The sequence below is a fragment of the Lagopus muta genome, chromosome 17, assembly GCF_023343835.1.
Source record: "Lagopus muta isolate bLagMut1 chromosome 17, bLagMut1 primary, whole genome shotgun sequence".
In the NCBI taxonomy this organism is placed as follows: Eukaryota; Metazoa; Chordata; class Aves; order Galliformes; family Phasianidae; genus Lagopus; species Lagopus muta.
The window spans coordinates 12,157,906-12,172,455 of record NC_064449.1 but is presented as its reverse complement, the minus strand read 5'-3'; the positions used below and the strand labels follow the sequence as shown (position 1 = coordinate 12,172,455).

Below are 14,550 nucleotides of genomic sequence, written 5' to 3'. Positions count from 1 at the left end.
TCATCCACATGAAACTGTACTGTACCTTTGGCTCTGCACAATTCGCATTCTTCACCTGCCCTATTCTGTGCCATCCCTTCAGCTTCTGGCATTTAAGGTGTGGTATGAGGCTGTAGTTTATTTCAGGCCTACAGTAGCTGTGCTTGAGGCTATTCAAATGAGATGGTTAAACCAGGAAACAGCATCCGGGAACCTTTAATCTCTTTCTGTTACACTGTGTCCTTCTGTGTCATCCTGGATAAACCCATTTTACCTACCGGTGTCCTTATTTCTGTGACATTCGTTAGAGTTTAAATTGCCTGTGATATCTACACCACACAAACAGGACTGCTTTTTTAGAAGCCTAAATTAAAAGATGCAATGTAAATAAGAGTTAATCATGTGCTCTTTAATGGGTGCTCTTACATGACTTGCTGACCTCTGTGTACTCAAAAACTTGTCTACACGAAATCAAAAAATCAATAAGGAAAATAACCTGGGATGGAGGATGGGGCTCTAATTGCAGCACTGAGTGTCAATAGAGTAGATGTCTTAATGCTGGTTAATGACTGTCCATAATGCTATTCAAAAAATGTACATTTGCTGTCACTTTTTCAAAGTCCAGATGAGCTGCTTGGAGCTCTGCTAATGATGCGAATTATTTAAGTCTCATTTGTATGCAGTATGCTCCTGCTTTGAAAGTACTTTGCAGAATTCAAGCCAAATTCAGCCTTGCAGCTCCACTGAAGTCAATGCTTGTCTGTGCATCTGTTGATTGTTTTTCTTTCTTTTTTTTTTTTTTAATTCCTTGAAGAGTTATTTTCTTGTTGCACTGATTTTATTTTCTTAAAGGTATTTTCTGCAACGGGTTTGTAGTCACTTCTCCCCTCCCCAGTAAAGTAGCTGTAAGTACAAATGCAGTTCTATTGATTCTCCCATCTCCTTCGTAAGCCCTACAAATGAGGACAAGCTATGCAGAAAATAGCGTTTTGTGTTCTTTCCTTTATACTACTTTGCACCTCCTAGGCACAGTTTTGGTGATGCATGGCACTTCTCCTAAAAAATGTCCTGCAAAGAATCTCTGCCTGCCATCTGATGTATCCAAGAAACTGAGTTCCTGTCTGCTGCCTATTTCTGGATTAACCCAACACGAACTGATGAAGACCCTGGACTTGCATGATTCTGCAGGTTAGTTCTGCTCAGCCATAACAACGCAAGGATGCACCTTGTGATGGCTGACAGCAATATGGTATGGGAGTCTGATCTGATATTTAGGATAAAATTAGCTGCTGGAAGGGAGGACAGGCATTCATAGTTAAGACTTATATTTTAGTATTTGACTTTATAATTGAAATATTCCTTTAATGTAGTTTTTAACTTGACCCAGCTATGTTTTTAACGCACACACTGGGGGTGGTGGGGAAACATCATCTGTGATTATATCATTCACTCCTCCTGGGTAATGGGCAGGGGTGTGATTTTTATCTTACAGCATAGCCCTACAACTCTACTGCCTGCACACAGTAAGTGGGAGGAATGGAAAAGCTTCCTTTCTAAATGTACACATCACTAGAATGGGCAGTGATGTTTCTTGCCAGCTCTTAGATATTTGCTGGCAGCACCAATACAGGGATGACTGTTGAGATGTGGGAATAATGGGTTCGTTTCCAAGCTGTACGGAGGATGAATCTAGATGCCCTGCTGTCCTATGTTATATAACACTATTATAGTGTGTGGCTTCCCCTCTCCCTTCACTGCAGCACAGCTCTCCCAGCCTGTGCTCATCGCAGTGCACTTTACAACACGGCTCCTCCCCCTGAGCTGCCTGCCCATCCCTGCTGGCCCACATCTCTTCCCTTTCTCCTGCTGGGGCAGCCGTAATCCCCGCAGGAATGTGGCCCACGGCCTCGGGCATGTGACTCCGGAGAGCTTCTGATGGAGAATACAAAGCAGGAAAAAGCAGTCTTGTGTCACCTAGCAGCGTAGGAAGGGAAGAGCTGAGCATCTGTGGGCTGTTCGATGTGCTGCTGTTCGATGTGCGTGGCTGTCCAGCCACATCATCAGACAGAAAAATAGAGGCTAGACTTTTCGGCTGCATGTCTTGTTTCGCTGTCCATTGTGTCTGCGTGATGTGTTCTCTGCCTGTGGTTTTAATAAACGTCTTTCTAAACTACTTTCTGCTTCAGCCCCCTTTGGGATAGCTCGTTCCAACTCAGCTGCTTCAGTGTGCTAAGATGCTAAGTTAGTTATGTAGAAAAGGGGAAAAAAGAAAACTCCATGTAAAATAGCTGAGGAAGCTGTGGCTGTATCTCTGTGAAGCTGCTGTATGCTAGAAAATCCTCACCTGACGTTGCACGAAGCACTGCCACTTGGTCATATTAACACTTCCTCCTTTTTGCATTTATGTCTACAGAATGCGCAGAAGTATTTGCCAAGAGAATCCCAAACTACTGCGAGGACCCAAGCTTGTGTTGGATTCTAATAAGCCTGTCCAGGTAGGGTGTTGCTGTCTTGTACAGTGCCTCACAAATCTCAACGATTCCAAACAATTTCTGTGTGTGGAAACTGAGTTTTGTACTACGTTGTAAGCACCCATCTTAACCCTGCTAGAGCAGAGCAGCCCTTTTTCTAGCAGAAACCAGAGCTGTTGTTGATTAACGTCTTGCTGAAAACGAAGTCTTTGCCATCTGTTCCGCCCCCTCACTACGAATGCCACTCTCATTATGTTGATTATGTAATTAAAAATGAAAATATATTTTGGTAGAGTGCTGCATAAGCATCTGTGCTTATTCTTCTGCCTCCTGCCCCACCTCATACAGAAGAGGAAAGACAACAATTGTTCCACTCGCCAGTGCTTTATGTTGAAGCTGTCGCGCTGGCTGCCAGACCGGAGCACGTCATGGGAGCAGCCACTTGAGCCCTGCTGGGTCTGAGCTGCGGCTCCTTCGGAAACCCCGGCTATTAGGTTCATGAGAAATCTGTGGCAGGAAGCTGACCCTTAAACTGAGGCTCCTTTAAGTTCTTGTGATGGGTTAACTTGAATCCAGAACATGAAAAGTGAACAGAAGGAGGCCTGGCTACTTCATAAGTGATGGTGTGACCTCTGAGATTAGCGGGGCTGCTCACCTTACAAATATGGCCTGTCTATCTAAGGATGGAGGAAGAGAAAGAGAGGAGGGGTAGCCTTCTTGGGTTAGAGCAATTACTGAGGTCTCTTACAGCAAATGAAGTTGTTAGTGTGACTCACGTTCCCTTTTATTCCTCTTGCTGCCAAGTTTTAAGCAGTAACCAGACAGGGAAGAAAAAAAAGAGAAAAGCAACAATGGAGAAGAGTTGAACTGAAACAACCCTTCATTCAGGGTATTGTTTGACATTTTAGTTCTGATTGTACATAGAGATAAAGGACCTATAAATATCCTGTCTGCTGAAATTCCTTATAGCAACATCGCCTGTCAGCTGAACAAATAGGGTAGGTTCTCTAAATGCTACCTAATTACACATGTAAATACAAATTACCGATTATCTCCCTGCACCGCATGGAATGAAGACCCGATCGCTGGGAGGGATGTTAATCTCCCGTTTTACTGAGAGATGCCCCAGTCCCAGGAGAGCAAATGGTGCACAGCTGTTACTGCTGAATCGGTGCAAGATCCGAGACCAGACTGAGCCAGGCAAGGAGATGTTTATCTGGCTGGTGAGCGCAGATGAAAGCCTCTTCTGATGCTTCTGAAAGTATCTCAGCATTTAGTTCTGTTTAACAAATGGCTGGAAGCTTTTCTACTCTGCTTCAGAGCTTTTAATGAAGCATTGTGATTCCCATTGTGGTCGATTGTTTGACAGTTTTATTATTACTGGTACGCATCGCGTTTTTTAATGTTTGACAGCTGGAGAAAGAAGTATTTTGTGCATTCAAATTTTTAGTACAAAGCTGCTGTTTTCTATTCTGCCTTTGCCTTTGTCTCATTGCTGATGCAAATCAATGAAAGACAGAACTGATGAAATTACATCTGTTTACTTTTCACTTGATAATAATGAGACACAGCCAGCCCTTTGTAAAAGACAGAAATGGGGGATGTGAATGTTTCTACAGTATTTCTATAAGGTGTTTTTTTTTTCTTACGATATAAAGACATTTATTTGTTTCTTATGTCTTGATTTATAAGATAATGTGCACTTCCTAATGTGTGTGGAATAAGAATGGAGCTATGAATGACAGCAATGGATTCCAATTGAAAATCTCTTAGCTTGTTACTTTTATCAATTCAACAACACAAATGATCGTAGCACATTGCAAAACAAACACCAAGATAGTTCTGTGCTTTACAGTAGGACTGCCTCTGATCACTGCTGTACATCTGTGTACAGCTACACAAAAAAATCCAGTCCGCTGGCTTTCGCTTTATACACACGTGATTGTTGCGAGGCCCCAGCTTTGATACACTGGTACGATATTGGAAAGAAACAAGCTGCAGAAATCAGATACCCATGGTCGTTTTGGTGAGTAATGTGCGTGTCTTGTGGATTGTGTAATGCATTTTCTCGGGGGGGTTTTGAATGCTTGCCCTTAGGAAAGAGGCCTACATTTGTCTGCCTGACTTGTGCAGCATGCTCGTGTTTTTGCATGTACATTTCTAGGTGTTCATAGCTGCAACAGAAAGGTTTTGGGAGAGGTAAAAGGCAGAAAAAGGAGAGGAAGATGAGCAGAAGGGAGGTGGTAAGGGAGGCACTTACACAACTGCTCTCCTGATGACTGTTTCCTGTGTTTTGGCCAGAAAGGAGAAAAGAGCATCAAAGGATGGTAAAGCCAACAGAGGTGTCTGAAGGCTTCTCAGCAGGGGAGCCAAATTTCCCTGCTTCAGAGGCAAAGCGAGACTCAAGAGTGCTATCACATGGCAGCTGAGCCAAACCCAATGAATTGCGAGTATCAAAAAGGACAGCCCTACTGCTCTCTTTTGGTGCAGGTCTGGTGCTTGTCTGACCCTTTGATGAGTATATGCAGCTCAATAAATTTAAGAAAATGAATTCAGCAAAAAAATAGTGAAGCTATCAGCCACGGAAGGGAGGAGGGGCAGACTCTTGCGAGAGTCAAAACTGGAGCTGCAGTGGTAGGGAGAGGTATGGATATCAGATTTTTGCTGCAGATTTGGGGTGTGCTGGAGGATGTCTTGCTGCTACCCTACCCTTAACCTTCCTCTTCATCTCCTAGGTGGTGCCTTCCCTCAGAGGAGGATGCCCTGAATACGGAGTGATTAAGAAGGATGCCTGGACAGGTGAAGGGAGCTGGCGGTGGCAGTGTGCACGGCAGAGGAGGGAGCGAATTGCTGCAGGACTGCAGGAGCCCAGGAGGATCTTGCCATGGGTAAGAGTAGTGGAAGAACTGAGGAGGAAAGAGGATGCACTCAAAGCGACTGCAGAAAGCTGCTACAACAAGCACTGAGAAAACACTGGAATACAGAGCAATGGTCCCATTTTGCCAATCTAGCTCTTAAAGGGTTATGCTAATGTATCCAGGTAGCGGTTCCTGAAGGAAGAGTCCTGTACATCTCCCTTACTTAGGCATGCATTGGTCCAAATTGGGTTTTGACAAGAGGACAGCAGCTGGATTTTTATTATCTGAGACAAGCAATGATATTAGCTGTTCAGAGTTCATGATGGAAATGTATCTGCATGCTGGCGTGCATCCAGCTGCACTTCACAAAGGTAAATGGGACACGAGAGTGGTGCACTGCTCCCTTTTAATCCATTTGCTGTAGAAGGGGGTACTCTGCCTCTCTGCAGGAAGGCTGGCAGAACTAGTGTGCTAATGAACACACATTTCTTGCTGCAGCATATGGGCTCCCCAGATTCATAAACCCAAGCAATTAATAGATGAATTACAATATCCACACACACTTTGTTGCAGTCTGGTGTGAGAGGCATAGGCCAAAGTGTCAGGGCATCTGCTGTCTGCTTTCCTGCACATACTGCTTGGCAGAGCACAATCCCTTAGTCTTTCTCCACTTCCATTAATTGTACCTTCAAAATCAGATGCAGAGTGTCATCCTACAGATGTTTTGCCATGTCCTTCCAAGAGCAGCATTCTCTCCTGCTCTCTCTTTTTCCCTTTCCTTCTTCTTCCTTTTTTTCCTTTTCTTTTTTTTTTTTTTTCCTTTTTCTTTTAAGCAGCCCTTATTGTCAAATAATCAGAAATACTTTTCATTGCTGCTGGTCTTTTTGTCAAAAGATTCCTAGGCCAAAGGTTCACTTTGGTTCTGTTAATGACAGTGGGAAATGAGACATCATATCAAAATGTTGGTAGAGATGAAGGGCACTGGTGGATCCCCACAATTCTGTGTCACCTGTACAAGACCCATAGGCTCAGTAACGTAGTAAGATAATGTAGCACGTGATTGCAATGGCTGTATTGCACTTATGGAAGGCACCTTATCATGGGGCTCCACATATCTCAAGTAATAACTGCTGATGTCAGGTAAGACAACGGTAATGGGAGCAGATAATTCTCCTGTTGTTAAAACGCTATAAATGTCTTAATTACATGAAATTTAGCTAGATCTAGTGCTGGTGGCTGGAGGGAACATCCTTCTGAGGTTCAGCCTTTCTCTTGGTCTGAACAGAGCTATTTAAAGAAGTAAGAATTATATGTAATTATTACCCATCGTGAGTTTCCAGGCAGCAAGGTTACCACATGAAACTGCCGTTCAGACGTTCTCATTTGTCCCAGGAAGCTTGAACAAAGATCTATAATCTGCTCTGAACTTAACGAGCTTCCTTCAGTGGTGAAGCCCCTTGAGGCACACGAGCTGTCTTCTGCACAGTTGTACAGCTACCTAACACAGTGCTCACTCCCTTATGGATGTAGCAGACAACTTGTGTTTGGCCCCTACCCCACATTCCTGTCAGTCACAGGCTAAGTTCTAGCCATATTGCAAGAACATCCTAAACCAGTCTGCAATTTGTATTTCCTTGCCAAAGATCTTATCTGCTGCGGGTGCAAGTTGCACCAGAAAGGTTGCTGGTGTTGAAAAATGTGCACTCTTCTGTTCTGCAGCTCTGCCTTGTCAGGCTGGGTTAACTCACCCAAAAGAGCTGGACTGAGCTGTCCTGTGAGAAAGCTCACGCAGCAAGGCAACACTGTTCTGATCATTGGGCACTTGCAGATTATTGTTCTTAGGAGCAGGCTGTACTTTTGCCATCATGTCAGGCTCTGAACTGCATTTCTGCAGAAGTTCATGCTTTGTATTCCTATGTTTGCAAAAATGACAAATTGAGAGTAAAAATTTGTTCAAATTAATTGCTATTTATATATTTACAGGAAAAAAAAAAAGTATGCCAGGGATCCAATGACCCTGTGAGAGATGTGGTGTGGATTTCAGTGGGGTGTGGATTGGGCCTCAAAAGCTGCTGATCTCAGTCCCCTGATACTATCATGAAAACTTTCCATCTACAGCAACAGATGCCACAGGGGGTTTATATTTGGATATTATTAATTCCTTCCTTAGGAGTGTTTATTAACAAATGCTTGCAAATTGTATGATGTGGTGTGGTGTAAACAGGAAGCACTCCAAGGTATTGCGTTGCCCATGTAATGCAACACATATTCCAACAGCTTGGCTTTTTTTTCAAAATACTGCAACACCAATTCCTTCAAGAAATCTCTCCTGTCTGCACAGCTCGTTTCTGCCATAGACATGCAAAGCTGCAGAAGAGCCAATTGTCTTAAAAATGAATGTTGATTTGCTAGATCGGGAACCGACGTCTGCAACTTATATCCCACCTTGAAAGTTATGCAGTACAGACTCTTTGGGTGCTCTGATCAGTGGATTGAACAAAGCACAAGAGAAGAGGCTTTCCTTTCCTGCAGCACAGTGCTGCGTGGAGAGCAGCGATGCAGATTGCCCTGCAGGTACTGCAGCACCTCTCAGCCCCAAACCTGGGGCAGTGCCTCTTCTGCCACTGTGCCAGCAGGCTGGGCTCTGACTCGTGCAGGGAAATAGCTGTTCATTTCCAGTCAGCTCTTGTTGTCTGCCAAGAGCAGCAATGGGAAAGCTAAGAGTGTCTGTTCATAAGTGGAAACTTTATAATCAGAATAATGGTGCTGAGGCCTCCAAGCTGTCTCATAAAGGCTCCATGCTCTTGTTGTGTGATGTACCAGTGTTGTCTGTGTTCTGAGTCCTGGTAGCTTTTATATCAGCATCTCAGAATCCCATTGGCACAGTTTCCTATGCCTTGTTCAGCCAGTGCTATGTGCAACAGGAGCAGACAGTGGGGAATTACACTTGTGCCACCACAAAATCACTGTGTGTGTGGTTGTTATAAACCAAAATGAGTGGTAAGAACATCACCTGAAATGAAGTTCTAGGGGCTCTGTTTTGAAGGTTTGGTGTCATTTCCCAGACTGGTTCTCAGTGAAGGTGCTTCTGTGTCTGCCCCAAGTGCAGATGCAACTGGGCTAATATCAGGACTGATGCTTTCTCCTCTATCCTCACATCAGTCAACCTCTTCATCACGTGTGCTCCCTTGATTTCTTAACTATGAGCAAGAAAGAATGAAAATGAAATTGCTGCAATAAAACCACACAAAACCCCAATAATCCTGTGTCTACATGCTCTAACTTCTGCCTTTATTGGAGGCATGCCTTGTCCGGCATGAAGCTGAACTGAGGGTGAGTGGGGGAAACAGACGGCGTATTTAAGTATTTGTAAATCGTGAGCCTTGTGAGGTTTTGTAATGATCTTACTGCCTGATTTGTACGTTCATGTATTTGTCTAGCAACGGATGATATCAGAAACAGTGATCAGGAGGCTGATATTACACACTAAGTCTGTTCTGCAAAATCTCAATAGCCTTTTGGTGCATGGAGCTTTGGCACATGCAAACTGTGATTGCAGCGACATCCTTGTAAGTCTGTGCAAACACTGACTGCATGTGTTTTGTCACTCCTGTAGGACAACTTTGGTTCAGTATTTGCATCATCCACAGCTTGTTTACAGAATTTGAAGTCTTGAACAAAGTGAAGCTAGCTGATGAGGAGAAGCTGGTTTTCAAAAGGTACAAGCTCCAGATAAGTGAGGACAAGTGAAGCACACAACAATATAGAAATCACTCGGTTTTACTGCAGCCAACTGAGACGGAGTGTGCTTTGGAGCTGGGAAATTTCCATTCCTGAAGTGCGGGACGGTGCCTGGATACTGCTGCAACTGCAGCTGAGAAATAAAAGCAACTTAATCTTACATAGCAGCAAAATGTCAGTACGTTAATTAAAATTGATAGAGTTTTATAAGATTTTAAGGTTGCTGTAAAATTGATTCCTTCTAGAATATTTAGAAAATAACTGTAAATTACTTTTATAGAAATGAAGAGTGTTAAAAGGACTTGAAATTGCACCTAGGCTTTCAAGCTGTATCCTATTTGTGGACATCAGATCTGACAAGAACGTGACACTACATCCCCTACAACAGTGACAATGTGACAGTGGCAGAACGATATGCAGTGTGAGATCAAGGTTGTTACGGACAATGTAGTTCTGCAGCTAATAAATGTTCTTGCTCTCTGTGGCATGTTCAAAACAAATATAGCTATCTGTTTACCACTTTTAAGTCCATAATCTATAAACCACCATAAGCTTCCTGTAAAGTCAGTCAGAATGCTGAGCAGGGAAGAAACAAATACTGGGGGCAAAAAAAAGTGAGTTCGTTTTGGCATCAAACTGCCCTGCTCTTTGGGCAAGATACTGCTTTTAACTTCCCAACGGCATAAAATTACAGAGATTCTCATTTACATTGAGGTCACTTTACATTGCTGAAGCAGCGGATGACATTTAAATGAAAATCTGCCCCGTGGGCTTTCAGCTATATGTCACTGGTTAAATCGGGCCCAGGTAGGTTCAGACTAGAAGTTATTAGCATCTGATGCTCTTTATGAATCTTAGGATGGTTCCCAGCGGATCAGAGCTCATATCTGAGCAATTTAAGTTTGTGTCACATTCATCACCATGGTTCCTGACTGCCTTAGAAGTTAAAATACATCTTTATAAAACGCCTTACATGTCTTAGTTCTTTTTCTTTTCCTCCACGCAGAGGCTTGAAGTCTCTTTAAATAACGCTGGGAAAATTGCTTTCTGCACTGAATGTCTGTGTTTGGTTTGGATGATGGGTGGGTCAGGGTCACCCCAAAGTACTGTGAACACAAACTATGTGCTTCTGCAGCAGATGCCAGCAGAGCTGTGCCTCCAATGTCCCCACACAAATAATGCAACTAAAGTGGTGATGATTTCAGGAGAGGTAGTTTTAACTTTAGCAGAAAAAAATGAAATCTCCAATAACCAACATTGTAGGGCAGCTGTGTGCTGTTCTTTTTCTAAGCCTGATTATGCTGTTCCCAGGAGCAGTGGGGCTCTCATAGTATGTCCAAACCGCGGCACGTTTAACCTCTCCTACGGTAAGGCTTACCGTTTCCTAATACAGCCTTCAAACACAAGGCCGCGCTTCTGTCTGGAAGAATCTTCTCATTGCTGGTTTTATTTCTACCGGATGCATGGAAACATTCTTTCCTCTCTGCTTTTCATTATCTGCTATCATTTCGTGATATCAGTGTCCCCAATATAACCCAATATTTTGACCATCAAACTAATAATGTCCTTAAAACTCATTTACATTCTTTCTAGAATTGATACTTTAATGTCACCTCGCTAAAGTAGAAGACACAGCAAGTGTGGGTAATTGCAGTGTATTTAAAGGGGCTGAAAAGCAGTTGGTAACATTTGTATTGTCCTGCTGAATTCAATAACTGTACTGCTTCACTGAAAGGCTTACATGGCCTTCTGTCACAAGAGAGATGGTTGGCAAAGCACACCATAGCCTTCTGACCTCTCGTTTGGCTCTAACTGGATTAAACACATATGGGACTGCAGCATTCACAGGAGTTGAGGGATCTCCCACACTTCCTGGCGCTTGGTTTCCTTTTCTGTTCTGCCACACCTCAGCGCAGGCAGGAATGTCATCCAGATGCGGCAGCTTCGATTCAGTGTCGCTCCTGCAGGCTCTGTTTAAGCCGGTTTCCCAGCAATCGTTGGTTCTGAGTTTGCCCAGGGCAGATTTACTGAAGTAACCAGAACTGTAACTATCATTCATTTTCGGAGTGGAGAGCCATGGAAATCACGTTGGACTTAGTTTCAGGAAATTTCAGCAATTATTCCCATTGACTGCTGTCCAAATTTCCTGAGAGAAATGAAGCAGTGCTTCGAGGCAGAGCACGCGGGGAAGCACGATGTGCACGGCTCACGGCTGCTAAACGCAGGCAGGACGCGACGTCCTCCCGGCCAGCTCTGTGAGCAGCACGCGAAAACGGAACAGCCAGGCAGGGCCGGGAGAAACCTGCAGGGCGACGGCGGGGAGAGCCCAGCGGCAGCCGAAGCCCGGAGGAGTCGCAGCCCCGCAGGGCCCGCGGGGCAACCGATGCCGAACGGCCAAACTCACGAACCGAGGAACGGCTCCGGGAGGCGCGGAAGACGGAACTCCGCCGCGGAAAGCCGCCCCGCTGCGCGGAGCGGCTCTGAGGCCACAGCAGCCTCGTACCGGGTCCGCAGCCCCTCCTCGGGCCGCCACCCGATCCCGCCGCAGCCCCGCCCGGTGCGGGCTCCATTTCCTGCCCCGCCGTCACCTGACGCCTCTAATGGCGCCGCGCGGCCCGCGGTGCCGCCGCGCCCACCACGTGACACCCCGACCACGTGACCTGCGCGCCGCGCGCCGCACCCCTTCCCCGGCGGCTGCGGTTGCCGCAGTCCTAAGCTCCGCCCCTCCCGGCGCGAGCTCCGCCCCCGCCCATCCGCCCCCCTCACGCCGCCACCCCTCCTCCTCTCCCCTCCCCGGCCGCGGTTGATGCGCGCGCGTGGCGGTTCCGTCTTCTCAGAACGGCCGCGGCGGCGACGGCGCTGAGGGGCCCGGCAGCCGGCGCCCGGGGCTGCGGAGTGTGGCGGGGTGGAGCCCGCCTTCTTCCTGCTCTCGCCCTCTTCCCTGTCCCCCTCCTTCCTCCGCCCGCCTGGCCCTCCCCGCACGCAGTCGCCGCGGTTCCCGGCACGGACAACATGGCGGCGGTGGCGGGGGCCGCGGCCGCGGGCAGCTCTGGTGGCGCCGGAGGCCCGGAGATGGTGCGAGGCCAGGTGTTCGACGTGGGGCCGCGCTACACCAACCTGTCCTACATCGGCGAGGGCGCATACGGCATGGTGTGGTGAGTGCCGCCCTTCCCCGCCCGGCCGCGGGGAGCGGCCCGCGCGCGGCCTGAGGGGAAGGGAAGGGGAAAGGAAGGCCGGGCGGCTCCGGGGCGGCCCCCCCCGCTGCGTCCCGCCGTTCCCGGCCTGGGGGGCCGCCGCTTCCCCCACCCGGCTCTGCCTTTTCGCCTCCGCGGTGCCGTGGTGCGGCGCTCACCTGGCGCCTGCCGCCTGGGCCCGGCGCTGTGTCCGCGGGGCTCCGCTCGGCCCTGCGCGGCGGGAGGGTGGCGATCCGCGCGCGTGCCGCGTTACTTCGGCTAGCGGCGACCCGAAGGAGCTCCGTGCGCGACCCGCAAAACGCTGGAGAGCCATCGCGAGATGTCGGCGTTGTTGTAGCAGCGCCGGGCCGAGCCGCGGTGCCGCCGTTGCCCGTCTGGTGCGCGGTGGCCGCGCGGCGCTGCTGGGGCCGCGCTGCTGATGGGACTCGGCCTAGGGTGGGAAACTTCTCTCCTTGTTTGCCGGCTCGTTACGGCGCTGCCGCTGTTTTTCGCTGCGTTGTTTGACCGGAGGCGCTGTGTGACACCCGCGGGCTGTGACGGGGTGGGAGTTGTAGCGGCGTTGCTTTCTCTCTCTGACTTTTAATTTTCTGTAAACCGCGGCGTGTTTCTCAGCGAAGGCGCCTCGCTGCCTGCAGCTGCACGCTGTGTATCGGCGGGTTTTTCGTCCTGCGGAGATGTGCTGGCCCGCCGCGGTGAGGCCGTGCCGTGTGTCGGTGGGAGCTCGCGGACGAACGTCTGCCAGAAAGCTTGGAGGTGCGGCCTTCGCTTTTTTGTTGTGGGAAGAAGCTCCAATACGCAAACTGAAGCTCCCGGTGATGGTGTAAAAATAACCTTGTTAGTTTAGTGCTGGGAGTCACAACAACGGCCAGTCCAGAGCTCGTCTTACAGACTTTGTTATTGTGTGCTTTTATCATCTGAGCTGGGACGGCTGAAGCAGCGCAGGCAGCTCCGGCAGGCTGCTTTGTGCTTGCAGAGTGACTTAGGTACGTGGGAACGGAGCTCGTGTCGGTGGGGTGATGGAGGTGGTGGCACAGCCGCTGTTCTAACGCTAAGTATTTCACCACTGAGCAAAGATTGCACGGCGCAGTGCGGTGGCAGCTGATGCCCTTTTTTGGCGTCACCGTACTTGGGAGCAGACGGGGGAAACCGGGTCCTTTTCTTTCCCTCTGCACGGTGTGTCATTCCCTACTGTTACTGAAGGGTTTTCTCTCTGTAACTGGAATGTTATCTTTTATTTTAAAGCTTACCGTATTAAATGATATCTGCTCTAAATGCTATCCATATTTCTTAACAAAAAACTATGAATCTCCAGTTTAGTTGAGACGTGCATCTGGCTCCTTTGTTTTCTCCACTAAAGCTGTTAATGTGAAATACTGAATGTGATGCATTGTGCTGCAATTATTATCTTCTGCCATGGGTGTGAAATGGCAGGGAACAAAGTCTCAGTTTATGCTGTGTGCTTGACAAGGGAGGTGTTGGATGCACATGTTCCAGCTGAATGCCATAGCAACTGTAATGCGTTGTAGCGCGCAGCACGCTACTATGGTTAAATAACAGTGCTTATTGAGCTGCCGAGGTAGAGCTTATGCAGATTCTGCGTGTCTCTGGTCTTGCTTTGACTGCTAATGCAGCGAAGATGTGCAGGGCATCTCCCTTCGGGGCGGGGTGGCGGAGGGCAAGCCACAGGGGTGCAGGTGGAGACAGCTCTTGCTGTTGCAAAAACCATGCAGATTTGTACACTTAACAAAGGACAGCAGGGCAAGCGTTAACGGCTTTAGGCCGTCAGCTAATGTGTATGAGACAGAAGGTGCTGGTTATCTCTAAACGCCTTGTGCTGTAAGACTTTTTATATGCAAAATGGATGACTTAACTCTTAGAATTCCTCACTCCCTTATTTTTCATAAGTGCTATGTTTCCACAACATTGAATTAGAGAGTTTATGTTTAAAAAAAAAAAAGTCTTGCTGGGAGTTAAGTGGTTAATAAGTGGGTATATAAGTATATAGGAATATAATAAGTTGTTGATAAGTGAGCATCCCTTTCCAAACTTTTGTTTTTCACTTTTCTTGCATGTGGAACCAGGGAATGAGCACCATGCAGAGTTCTAGCTGAAATCCTCAGCAGGACTGTAGGACATGAAATAACAAATGCGGGGATTGGCCTGGGGTCAGCCAGTACTGGCTGCAGCTGGAAGCTGCAGAGCTCTCAGGTGCAGTGTGACGGCTCTGGAAGCTGCCCCTTCCTCACCAGGGCTGGTGGGCAGCGTGTCTTTAAAGTCAATGACTGTACTGAGCCCTAAATTTCCAGC

The 14,550-nt window shown here is 47.4% G+C and overlaps 2 protein-coding genes across 2 annotated transcripts in view; both read left to right on the top strand.

The window, feature by feature from the left end:
- PPM1F (protein phosphatase, Mg2+/Mn2+ dependent 1F) overlaps positions 1–11,789 on the top strand; it is a 51,919-nt gene extending 40,130 nt beyond the window's left edge. The window contains exons 8-9 of the transcript XR_007380400.1: positions 1,006–1,167; positions 2,393–11,789. The gene's annotated coding sequence lies outside the window, so the exon portion shown is untranslated. The remainder of the gene's footprint in view (positions 1–1,005; positions 1,168–2,392) is intronic.
- Positions 11,790–11,827: 38 nt separating this feature from the next.
- The window catches only part of MAPK1 (mitogen-activated protein kinase 1), a 32,371-nt gene continuing 29,648 nt past the window's right edge, over positions 11,828–14,550 (top strand). The window contains exon 1 of the mRNA XM_048964497.1: positions 11,828–12,204. Within this exon, the coding sequence (XP_048820454.1) occupies positions 12,062–12,204 (143 nt within the window). The 5' untranslated portion in view covers positions 11,828–12,061. The remainder of the gene's footprint in view (positions 12,205–14,550) is intronic.